This window comes from Cimex lectularius, unplaced genomic scaffold, assembly GCF_000648675.2.
Source record: "Cimex lectularius strain Harlan isolate CLEC.00 unplaced genomic scaffold, Clec_2.1 scaffold96, whole genome shotgun sequence".
Lineage (NCBI taxonomy): Eukaryota > Metazoa > Arthropoda > Insecta > Hemiptera > Cimicidae > Cimex > Cimex lectularius.
Genome location: NW_019392676.1, coordinates 93,118 through 106,270, shown reverse-complemented (window position 1 = coordinate 106,270; position 13,153 = coordinate 93,118). Strand labels below are relative to the sequence as shown.

General features: G+C 36.7%; 1 protein-coding gene across 1 annotated transcript; it reads right to left on the bottom strand.

Moving 5' to 3' along the window:
- Positions 1-9,311: 9,311 nt before the first annotated feature.
- LOC106674359 lies at positions 9,312-12,568 on the bottom strand. Its single transcript, XM_014407005.2, has 5 exons — positions 12,393-12,568; positions 12,243-12,324; positions 10,449-10,543; positions 10,195-10,321; positions 9,312-10,132 (listed from the first exon to the last, which is right to left on the bottom strand). The coding sequence occupies exons 1-5, from the start codon at positions 12,465-12,467 to the stop codon at positions 9,972-9,974; spliced, it is 540 nt and encodes a 179-aa protein (XP_014262491.1). The 5' UTR covers positions 12,468-12,568; the 3' UTR covers positions 9,312-9,971.
- Between the last annotated feature and the right edge of the window lie 585 nt (positions 12,569-13,153).

Below are 13,153 nucleotides of genomic sequence, written 5' to 3'. Positions count from 1 at the left end.
GAAAAAATCCTTTTTTACATCCAAGAGGTTTTTTCCCCCGCGAAAACTATCTATTCTCTCTCGCCCTCTTTCAGGCTAGCGCCATTTTTCAAAACTCTCCAATATATATATTATATATGTTATAACATAAACATAAGGCAGCAGGATTATGCAATATTTCAGGTCCATAAATATTTAAATTGTATGCAGGTTTGTACATTTGTGTGAATCAATATGTCTCTAAATCCTCTGAGGAATATTGAGTATTCTTGATTAACCCCCAATTACCCCGAGGACTATAGAGTTCTATGGGGTAGAGAGAAACTGCTAGCTAAACTATTATGTTTTATTTATTATGTTTTGTGTATGTATTTGTTATTTTACCTACAATTCAATGTGATCTGGGTGCATAGTTGACTCAATACTAAGATAGGGGGAATTAAAGGGTGCAGTTTGGAACCTCTTGCAATTTTAATCGAAATTAATATAATCTAATCAATGTTGTATCTTTTGATAATGACCATTGAACATGGAACCAATATATGTATTTCTGGAATATGAAATATCAGAAAATAACCAACATTTCCATTCACTTATAATAACAGCCATACAAGTATATATAAGTGGGAAGTTTATGGGCCGACAAACAGCTGAGGTCATCGCCGGCCCTCTGCGTGTTTTCCATCTTTTTCTTTTCTTTCGCGCATATTTTGTTTTAAACTGCAGCCATTTGAGCTGTCTCGATCTAGTTACTGACTCTCTGATTTCAGATATATACTACGTTGATATTCTAGAATGCTAGTCTCTCGTTTGTACCTCAGGTTGTCAAATACAGCATTAAAACAAAACATACAATGTCTGGATATTGGTACATTTGTATGGATTATTAATAACTATTTATTTATCAGTTGGTTGATTGGCAGGTGAGGAACCTGGGTCATTCTGGAGGTGCTGGGTCGGCTGTCTCGGGTTGTCTCCGGGGGGGGGGTACTCCACATGCAAAGGGCAATTGGTCCCTGGGAAGTGGGGAGGATGTGGACTTTTCCAGGGGCCTCTGTTGCCAAGTACGGTTTTTATCCACATCCCCCTAATGCTACCGAAATTAGATGTAAACCTGAATGAGAAGCGGGTGTATGGGGTAGTGCCCTTTGGAGGTGGCCCGGGTCGATTGGCGTTGTCACCAATTAATTGACATTGACTGAATGTCTGTAGGGCAAAGTCCAAAACACACACACAAAAAAAAGTCTGGTCACATTCATTCCCCCAGAGTACTCGATATTCCTCGGGGCGGGGTTATAAGCAACCCCTTCCTTTCACGCTAATAAATTACATTCATTACAATAAATTAACACAAACACAACACTCGATAGGAACATAGAGGTCTGGTCACTTTCACTCCCCCAGAGTACTCGATATTCCTCGGGGCGGGGTTGAACTCTTTCCACTCTCGCTAATAACTTACTTTTACTCTCCAGACGTCACACACTCACCCCAGAGTACTCGATATTCCTCGGGGCGGGGTTAAATCACCCTTTCCTTTCATGCTAATAAATTACGTTTATTCCAATAAATTAACATAAAGTCAAACACAGACACAACACAAACACATAAAACTACATACGTTTAAAAATCCCTATAGCCCTGAAGTACCGGAACAGCGATCTGTGCCCGCTGCCGTGCCTCAAGAGTACTCACAGGTCCGACGATATGCCAAAATATTGTCTATATACATCAAGCCTTCTGCACTTGAAGAGGTGCTCTACCGTTATTCTATCCTTACATAACGGTCGCTTTCCGGTCAGAAGGTGCCCGTGCGTTATTTTTGTATGACCTATGCGTAGTCTTGTCAGTATGGCCTTTTCCCTTTTCAAACCGTTTTCCGTGTACCAGGGACCGACTTCTTTCTTAACCTGCCACAGTTTGGCAGGGTTAATTCTATTTCTTCGAACCCAGCGGTTTTCCCATTCTTTTTTTACTGAGTTTGACATTAGTAGTTTTAAGTCCTCTGGGCGTATAGGTTGGGAAGCGTCGAGGGGCTTTCCAGCGGCTCCCTTGGCCGCCCTGTCTGCTTCTTCATTCCCGGCTATCCATATGTGGCTGGGAACCCATGCCCACACGACCTTCTTCCCAACTGCATCCATCCCTTTTAACTGTTCTTTTATCTTGTTTATTAAGGGGTCCACGGAGGCTCTTCTCCTAAGCTTCTGGACCGCACTGAGCGAATCGGTACATAACAAAAAAGAGTTGTCGTTTTTATTTTTTTTCATGCCATAAAAGTAAACACCTCATTTTTGTTTATTTAATAAATTATTGGTGTGTGATTCTAATATATAAGGACAAAATAGTTTAAAAAAATGAAATATTTATTTGAAATTAATAGAATTAATATAAAAATAAATTACAATAGTATTGTGCTTGCAAAAATAGAAGGCTACACCTTAGTTAAATTATCTCAGACAAAAAGGAATAATTTGTAAATAAAAAAATACTACAAATATAAATTTTGGGCATTTTCCTAATAATTTTTTCCTGATTTGTGAATACCAGCTTAATTACGTTTTGACATGCTAAGTCTTTTAATGAAATGATCACCCCAGCGAAATTAAAAACGATTTCCCAACCCCTGCAATACGTTGTTGTTGTAATACGCTCGACATGTTGCCATGTAAAAAAAATCTTGTAGCCCAATTTATTAGATACATATTAATGAAGCTTTTGTAGTTGTTTATGTTATGGAGAGTCGCGTGCTGGAGAACGCTTTGTGACGAAACCCTCGTCGCCAATTGTTCGCGAAGGGGGGCCCCGGAAAGAAAGTGTATAGCCATAATGGGTCATTGTTGATATTGATTACAGTGTTTACCCCAGACGAGAGGGGGTCGTCATTGTTCTACACGGTAAATATGCGTTTTCGATCATTAGGGGATGGAACAAAGCCTATGGGAATCGGGGGGAGCTAGCTACCCACAAAAGCTCCTCGGCAGAATCGCGGACCGATTCCCAGGGGATTCTGGCTAATCGCCCTTAGTCATATTCCATATTTTACGCATTCGGAGGGAGCGATGGAAGATTACCAAAACAATCATCGGATCGTCTGCCTAACGGTGAAAACTAAGCAGGCAGGGATTATCCTATCAGGTCAGATTTTAGGTCACTTTGCTAATATGCTTCTGTATATCATTTTTCGTCGCAACATCAAAAAATACGTTGCGTTGAAACGGCCATGCAATGTGTAAAGGTGTTTTATTTTTCAGCGCTACAGTTTGAAATTGGTTAGTAAATTCCAAAAAGATTGACACGGTAAGGGTGTTTGTTTAAACAGAATCATCCCGAACGTATCTCTGTCTACCACGTGTTACTTTCGTATTCATCTTTCGTTGTTTCGGTTCAATACAATGTACTTGATTGACGAGGTGCTGCGGGTGAAGTCGTTTTACGGTGGTAATTACCCTGGAGACGTAGTAAAAGTGTTCCAAGAAGAGTATTCTCAATGTCCGATATATATAGTCGGTCACAATTTATCGAGTGATTTTGAATTTTCAAGGCCATCGGGCCATGAGGTCATGTCCACCTATCCCGGAAGTGAAGGTTCAAATAACGTCTCACCTGAAATTGTGTGCGGGGTATACATCATGCTGGCTGGAGTATCATTCATTGTCGTTGTTGCAGAGGAACGCCATCTAGTAGTGTTGGTAAAACTTTCCTCAAAAAATTGAAGAACTGAACACCATTTAAATTATTTCCGTAGAAATTAGGCCCAATTAATTTATTTACGAGAAGTCCACACCAAACGTTGATACTATGTACCAACTGATGACGACAAGAGTACAAAATTTTCGGAATTTCCTCTGCCCACGTTCGAAAATTCCAACGGTTTAGTATGCCATTAGAGGTGAACTTGATTTCATCAGTTCATAGGATGTATGGGAGAAAGTTTTCTTCAGCCTCCCAAATCGACATTTGTGCAGTGAACGTTAGACCCCTGTCATAATCCCGAAGTCTTGGACAAGATGAGGACGATACGGCTTAAAATTGAATGTGCGGAGTACATCTCTAATTTTATTTTTTGAAAAACCTAAAACCCTTCTGGACAGAGGAATTTGGATTTTAGCGAACATACAGTGAAATTTTTCAGTTAATTAATATTTATGAAAGGTATTGGTCGACATAAAAAAGTCAGTGTTACGAGCGGGATTCGCCGAGAATCAAATAGATTACACGGCATTTGAAAAATGGCAAAAAGGAGGGAAAATTCGAGAGGTGAAGTTGAGATGGGAAGTTAGTGTCATGATAGCTCAAATGTTATAGCAGCGGCGTTTTGAGCCGAAGGTCATGGGTTCGAATCCCGCTCGTGACGCTAGTTTTTTCATTTCAACCAAAACCTTGCATAAATAGATTAATTAATTGAAAAATGTTAATTGTTCAATCGGATCACTAACTGTAATGGATACAGTAAAATATTCAGCTCCTCGTCGAAATTACGCTGCGGGTTTCTTGGTGATGGAACAGCAACTGATCCGTGCCTCTTCATATTGCAATCATATGAATAAATATAGTGGTTTACTCTGGTGCGATAAGGAAATTTCTGGCAGTACAATTCGATTGCGCGCATTACCAGGACTACCAAAATGTAGTCGTACATATCAATTCGCTGCTGATCGGAAAAATGTGCTCTTCGGTTCATTTGGAATGGAATACTGAATGTAACGAGTAGATACTATTGTACAATTTATTTACTTCTATGATTTAAGATTTGCACTCAAAATGTGAATTTGACAAATAATAACACAATGTAACCAGTAAAGTAATGACAAACAGTAATTAATTAAGGTTTTTAGTTGAGATGAAAAAAAGTTAATGGCACGAGAGGGTTTCGAACCCACGACCTTCGGCTTGATACGCCGCTGCTCTACCACCTGAGCTATCGTGACCTCGATCCATTCGGACATCAACTCCCCATCTCAACCCCACCTTATGAGTTTTCCCTCCTTTTCATCAAGCCGTATCAAGCCGAAGGTCGTGGGTTCGAATCCCTCTCGTGCCATTAACTTTTTTTCATCTCAATTAAAAACCTTAATTAATTGTAATGTTTAATTGGTCAAGCGGACCACGAAATTAGTGAATTTAACAAACAGTAATGTTTATTTTAGTGAAATAACAAATTATTGGAATTAACAACGAAACAAACGAAATGTGTTTTTTCAAACTTTTTTCCATAAATTTGGCATTTTTTGATCAATTTAAAATCCGATTGCACCATTGTTTTCAGAGTAAAAAATCCTTAAAACGTTCTCTCAGGATGTATAGGGTCGTTTTTGAAATTTTTAAGTTGAATTGGGCCTGATGTACCCTGTACAATTCCCCCTCCCCAAAAAAGGGTAAATATTTGATACTAGACTAAATATTAAACACGTATTGTTTGTTTTTTGAAAGCTGCATTGGTTCAAGAGAAATCCAACCGGGCCATATAAAAAGGTCACCCAGTATAGATTCCTTGTTGGACTTTCCTCTATCATCCTACGAACAATTTTTCAGTGTTTACGGGGTAATCATTGTTTTACCATTGGTCATACTACAATACACATTCGCGCTTATAAATACACTCAATCTCGCGATACTGTAAGACAGAATACATCTACTACATTTAAAAAAGTAACCTGAAGACCATTCTTGTTTTCTCCAAAATTCGGATCAAGGGACCTATAGATTAGCACAATTCTCACATCGGGTGGCATTACGACCCACTTTTTATATGGAGCCAAAAACATGCAATACTGTGGTGTTTAGCGGACACATACGTGGGCTTAGGTGAAAGTGACGGCGTATCAACCGCGTATGGCTACTTTAAGTAGGGTGATGATTCCTATGATCCAGATTCAACTAATGACCTCCTAGGTGATTACTCATTGAATTTATCAATACATAAAGCCGTATACCTTATATTTCATTTATATATGGAAAACGGCAGCCAGGATAGTTACTAAATTCGCACGGCATGAGCGGCCAATTATTTTTATTTTTTCTTCGGTTTCCTGACGAAGAATCAATCCTTTACAATTTGCCGGATACAATAAAAAAAGCACCTTAAACTACGTGGAACTCGGACATTAAGGTTAAACGCTTCCGCCACTGGTCATGGACGAAATTGAAAAGCCAGCCCCGGGCCACCCATGTCGCCAATCGTCGTCATATCGAATTTCCGCAAAAACGGCACTGGCCATATTCTGGAAAGGACCCTGCAGTGAAATGTTAAATGTTTACCACACGTATAGTTTTTTTTTGTAAGATTCGTTTTTTCTTTAAATACAATGTACAATATAGAAAAGAATATCTAATTAAATAGAATAATTTTTTGATATTGTCCATTCTGATTTTGTGGAACTCCATAATAAATTGATGGGTAGGAAGTAAATTGTCTTTTCCACACAGAGGATTCCTCGCTATTGTGGAACAGACAATTTTTCTCCTATCCATCAACTTAAATAGAAATAGAAATATTATACAAAAAATTTCACAGTAGTGTTTGACCCCTTTACAGTGTGTAGAAAAATATAAAATAATTAAATAACAAAAAGGTTACAAAACATAATGCGATAAACAATAATTAATAAACAAAATTTGTTTGATATTTACTTAGTTGAATATGAATGAAGAAGAGAATTAGGTATAAAGGAAAATCATAAAAGAGAGAAGAAAGAGAGAATAGCGACATGATCATGTTAGTTGGATCAAATCATGAATTTTTGCAAACAAGTTGAAAGCTTCAAGCTTGAAAGCCCGGAGTGTTGGGCCGACCCAATATACCGCGGAAGGAAGGCTCGTGGACAAAGATCAGGAAGTAATCTTTATAAAAAGATAGTTCCCACTCACAGTTAGTAAGACTAAAAAAACAATTCAAACACAGACTAACTGTGAGTAGGAACTATATTTTTAAAAAGATTGAACAACACACCCACACGACATTTTATCATTTCTAATAATTTGTTAGTCAAAGCATTAATGGATTATAATGCAATTAATAATACTACCTCGTCTTACTTAAAATAAGCCAGAAAGCAAGAATTTTTAAAAATTTATTAAAAATTAAGTCTTTCTTGCTCAAAAATCAACAAATCAATCTGGTTCAATTCTCAATGTTTGAAATTAAACCTAACCCCAAAATTCGTCCTTGCTAAATTAACTATTAAGAACTGTTCAACTCTCTTACAACGTAAATGCCAAAAAACTATATTAAATAATGAATTACATAAATTGTACAGTCATAAAGATACAAAACGTTTTTATCAATACTAACTGTGCGTAGGAACTATATTTTTAAAAAGATTGAACAACACACTCACTTCACCTTTTATAATTTCTATTTATTTGTTAGTCAAAGGAGTAAGGGATTATAACGTAATTAGTAATACTACCTCGTCTTACTTAAAATAAGCCAGAAAGCAAGAATTTTTAAAAATTTATTAAAAATTAAGTCTTTCTTGCTCAAAAATCAACAAATCAATCTGGTTCAATTCTCAATGTTTGAAATTAAACCTAACCCCAAAATTCGTTTTTGCTAAATTAACTATTAAGAACTGTTAAGCTCTCTTACAACGTAAATGCCAAAACACCATATTAAATAATGAATTACATTAATTGTAGAGTCATAAAGATACAAAACGTTTTTATCAATATCTTGTACACATAAGTCTTGCTTCATTATTGTCTCCAGTAGAATGGGACAAATTGAATTATGATACGTAATCAAAAGTTAAATTTATCTTACAATTAATTAAGGTTTTTAGTTGACATAAAAAAGTCAATGGCACGAGCGGGATTCGAACCCACGATCTTCGGCTTGATACGTCGCTGCTCTACCACTTGAGCTATCGTGATCTCGATCCACTCGGACACCAACTTCCCATCTGAACACCACCTTTTGAATTTTCCCTCCTTTTTGCCATTTTTAATCTTAATTAATTGTAATATATTAATTGGTCAAGCAGACCACGAAATTAGTGAAGTTAAATTTATCATTTATAAAAAAAACAATGTATACTGGATAAAAAAATTAAAAACATGAAGTATGGACTCAACTAACTGTGAGAAGGAACTATCTTTTTTTAAAAATTGAACAACCCCCTCACTCCACCCCTTTCATTCTTTTCATTTTTCTCTAGATTGGACCCCATACACTACCCTGTGCCAGAACGCCTTCATCTTTGAGTTTATTGATCGTGCATCGTTGCATCTTACATGGAATATCCGATTTGTAATAATGGATTGGACTATTCGATAATACGTGACAGGCAGAAGTGTGGTTTTCGTATTTATAGGAGTCGGGTGCCACACAGGTACGGACTCTTTTTCGTTGTCCAGGAAAAAATCCTTGGCATACCTTTTACTTTAGGAGTCGAGGGTGTCTTTCATTTCTGTATGAAGTTATTGATAGGAAATCCAATTGGAAATTTGGAATCACACTTTTTTTTTTTTTTTTTTTTTTTTTTTTTTTCGCTGGCATATTACCCATGACGCTTTCTATTTTCATTTTACTGTCGAGCGGGATCGGCCCACCAGGACCAGGTCCCCGCCGTGCGACCGCACCCACTCATTCAGCTCCATCATCTTCTCATCTTCTAAATATTCATGGTTGAAGATAATCAAAAAGAAACGTTTATCGACTTTAGAAATCCATAGATTATGTTGAAAGCTGATGGATTGTTGCTTATTAGGACAGATTCTAAGCTTATTGGTTTGTAAATGTTTGGGACTTTGCTCAGATTTTTTAGCAGTTTGTCTCTTTCATTTTTGTATTCTGGACATTCAAAAATTATGTGGGAAGGATTTGAAGGGCAATCGCAAGTGGGACAGTTCGGAGACGATGCCAAACCGATTCTCTTCTTGTAGCCACCCCATAGGCGATGATTTGTCTTCAGTCTAAAAATAGTAGAATAGAACGCCTTTGACATTCCTTCTGGGCTATCGCGTATCGGCTATCGCACCACTTAAATATGGCATCAATTTAGAGAGCACAAGACTTTCAAATATTTTGGAAAATATGGTAGAAGGCTAAACGGCTGAGAGCTTTCAGGGCCGTGTGGTGGTTTTTACGGTTTAGGTATCATAGTTTGGCGTGCTTCCATTTCGTTGGAAAATTTGGTACGCTAAATGGCGTTATAGATTTTGCGTGAGTTGAACCAAGAATCTTCGCGGTATATGATCGCTGTTTGAACTAAAATTTTCATGCGGATCTGAAGCTTTAAAAAATAAATTTAAAATAACTAATAATGAATGTGGGCTTTGGAAGAAAACACAGTGACTATTCTTTTTAAACTTATTTTTATTTTCACATTAACACACCGACTCAACTCGTCTTAACTTTTTATAACTTGATTCTTCTCTGTCGTTGTCTCGTCCCCACCTCTGGTCACGTCATCATTGGTTATTCCCACATGAATTATGTGTTTTTTAAGTATTTATTTAATCAAGTGTTAAAATAATATCTGGAGTTAATTCTTGAATTGAAATATAGACGCTTGTTTACCTTCTTGCATATTTATCGTGGAAATCCAATCTCCCTTGATGCCACGATGAGTTTTTAGAGGAAAAAACTTGACAGAACCAGCTTTTGCTTCTTCATTCTTGAATGTTTCGTTCATCAAAGCGTGAAGCGTTTGGCTGAATAATTAGTAATCCGAAGGAACGAGAAGAAACTAAAAATTCGAATTTCATTTTGTTAATGTTTGAAACGATCTGACGATGTATCGAAAGAAAAATATCGATATTGTAAAGTCGAAAGAATGGCATAGATACTTGAACAGTATTGAAATACCCTGAATTATTGATACTATGGATCTAAAATGCCAATACCATATTCGAAATACCATCTTTCGTAGAAGGAAGGGGCACCGACAATCAACATCTAGTTGGATGAAAAGATTGTCACGCTGTTTCATACATTTTAGGGTATGTTTACAAATTACAAGGTGATGATTAGATTTTTAATGTTTAATAACTTAAGCGGGGGCGGGGGTTGATGCGGGGGCGGGGGTTGATGCCGGAGCGGGGGTTGATGCGGCGGCGCCTTCTTCTTCATCATCTTCTTCGTCATCGGAATCGTGTGAAAACTGGTAAACATAGTAGCTATATGTGACGAGAAAACAATAGAACCTTATGGCTGAAACACAGAATGGCTTTTAAAAACGAAGGTTGGCTTTATTGCGATTGCGAATCACTCACCGGTGTGTGGTATAGTTGCTAAAATCGATGAATAAAAAAAAGCCGCCGAGGCACAACAACGCACAATAGTTGCTATCAAAACCACTATAGCGTATATTAGATAAAATTGAAAAAATAGTTTTGCATGCTGAAAAAACACAGACCTATGAAAAACAATGGAAAACAGTCAAGTGTTTGGACAATTAAAAGAAATTGTTCTAAAATAAATCTGGGGCTTTCGAAAACCCCGAATTTTGTTCGTGAAGGATAGTTACCGCCATTATGCTAAACAGGAAAATGATGTGCATAGCCAAGTCGCATGTGTGAAATATTGATGAGAATATCAGCATTGTAATGAGTACGTCTTCCGCTGAAACAAATAGGGAACATTAAAGAATATGTACTGAATATTTCTTTGGTTATATTTATGATAAAAACATGTAAGATGTAAAACCTCATGCGTAACAATTTAGACTTAAAAAAAATTGTGCACTTTTGTACCAAAAACATTTTTAAATCATAACGTTCAGTCATTAAAAGATTATCTTTAATTATGTTTCATTAATTCATTTTTACGTGTTTTCAAACCCTTCTCGAGTAGTTAGTTAAACTGATAAATGATTTATCTAAGCTCGATTCTGCACACGGATGTGCGTACATAGTAGTTAGTTAAATTTTATATTTTATAGGTTTTCATTATTTTTAGCGAGTTGAAAGACAATAATAAGTCAAGATTTTAGTAGCATGCCGGAACCAGATTAATTGTTCGTTAGTCTCATAAAATGCAGCAATTATGAAATTTGAAACGGAACGTTTTGGCTTGAAACGAAAACATCGTAGTTGCACTTGTAATTTTCTCTCCAAATTTAGAAATTTTAAGATAAATGGGTCTTAAAAAGTCATTTTCTTAGTAATGACAAAACTGAAGAAAAATAATGGCGTTCTAACAAGTTTTCTTTTTAATCACTGAGTCTTATTGATCCATATTGAAATATTTTTCTTCCTTTATAATCTCAACGAATTTAAAGAGAAATGATAAAAGAAAAAAATGTTTGTCTAAAGGCACGTAAAAACCGTCGGACCACGTGGTAAATGTTCTTCAGTCGAAATTTTGAGAAGAGATTTTATAAAGTGACAACTCATCATAACTCCATCACCAGTAGTGACGCGCGATACCCTAAAATATTCGATACCAGTACTCGAAACTAATATCGAAATATTTATTCGATACTACTCAAGTATCGACAGGAATTATTCGATACTAACGAGTACTTACTAATATGAGTACTTTTTCGTTTACTCATAAATGATCAACTTACTATTGTGAACTTTGGTTAAAATACGCTCGTGCGTTAAAATAATCAAGAAATTGGAGGTTTTTCAAGTATTTTTTCATACAGTGGGTACGTAGGTAAGAACATGGAAAAGCTGCCAACACATTTCAACATAATTGATATTTCAATTTCATCGTTATGGAGTTTTGAGAAAATTGATCAACGGGTGTTTGGTTTTCAAATGTTTGACTAAATTATAGACGTATTCCCGCACAGTTTACAAGATGACGACGTTTCAATTTTCTTAGTAAAATAACCCATGCCTTAGTTTTGGGAGGAGACATGATTAGGAATCTACTTACGAGACGGAAGGCGAACATACTTTAGGGACTTGAAGACAAAAACATTTTATAAGAAATTCTGAAATTGAAAGTGCGAGGTGCAACGGATGCGGGAAAGAATTATTAGTTACCAGAATTGTCAGCAAAGTTCCCAACCACCAATTAAAAATCTAGATTAACTGTGTTGAGATATGCCGCTAGTAGGCGCTCGTAACAGTAACTAGTCAACTCCCACTTTGACGAAAGGTAAGTTTCCAACGGTAAATAGCAATTCAATATTACTTCAACACTCGACGAAAAATCTATTTGAGTATATTTTCCGACTACAAAAAGTATTCGATACAGTACTTGTATCTGACAATATTCGATACCAAAATTACTTGGTATCGAAAGAAAATACTCGACATTTTACTCATATCGATTGGTATCGCACGTCACTAATCACCAGCAGTACCTGTATGATCATCCGTCAGTAATTCGGGCACGTTTTCCATAAGTACTGCCGTAGTTAACAGAAAAGTTGCGAACGACACGACCTGAAACATCCATTCGGATTACCGACATCCGCACTCCGGTTTTTATTTTGTTTTGTTCGTATTTTTACCAAATGCACCACAGCGATAATAAAACATCCGTTCTTTAAGGAATAAAGCCCGCAGAATGACTTAACCTTGCACATTTCTCACGCATTTTACTGAAATGGACTTTTCACCCTCAGTATTGTTTTTGTTTGTTTACGCTCTTGATCTCAGCTGAGATTGTCATATTAGATCGGAATTTTTTTGTCAACAATTATGCATGTCCATATGTAGTGTATTTCGAGTTTTTTTTATTATTTTGCATCTTACCAGACCATCAATTTGGCTTGCGAACCCATCATTCCACCACTCATCAACTTCACAGAGTGACTGATTTCATTACTTCGTGTCTCGAGCAGAAACTGTACGCGACTGGAGTGTTTCTAGATGTTTCTCAGGCCTTCGACAAAGTATGGCATGAGGGATTATTGTACAAATTAAAATTATTTTTACCCCAGGCCTATTATCTGATTATACAATCATACCTTAAAGAGAGATTTTTCGCAGTAAACCAGGATACGGAGACTTCTCGGATTGAAGAAGTGCTTGCAGGTGTGCCACAAGGGTCAATACTCGCTCCGCTGTTGTACACAATTTTTACTTCTGATATGCCCACAAATGAGAATACACTCACCGCCACATACGCAGATGACACCGCCATATTAACAAGCCATCTCTCTTCTACACAAGCTTCACTCATGTTACAAAACCACAGATCAACAATTGAAAAATGGACCAATCTTTGGAAAATAAAGTTTAATCCCTCAAAGTCACAACATATCACCTT

Bases quoted from the DNA above. Each gene is read 5' to 3' on its own strand.
- LOC106674359 (XM_014407005.2), bottom strand. From the start codon at position 12,467: ATGTGCAAGGTTAAGTCATTCTGCGGGCTTTATTCCTTAAAGAACGGA. The intron at 12,325-12,392 runs GTAAAAATACGA...TGGATGTTTCAG, and splicing joins TTATCGCTGTGGTGCATTTG to GTCGTGTCGTTCGCAACTTT. The intron at 10,544-12,242 runs GTACTGCTGGTG...TATTTGTTTCAG, and splicing joins ACTGACGGATGATCATACAG to CGGAAGACGTACTCATTACA.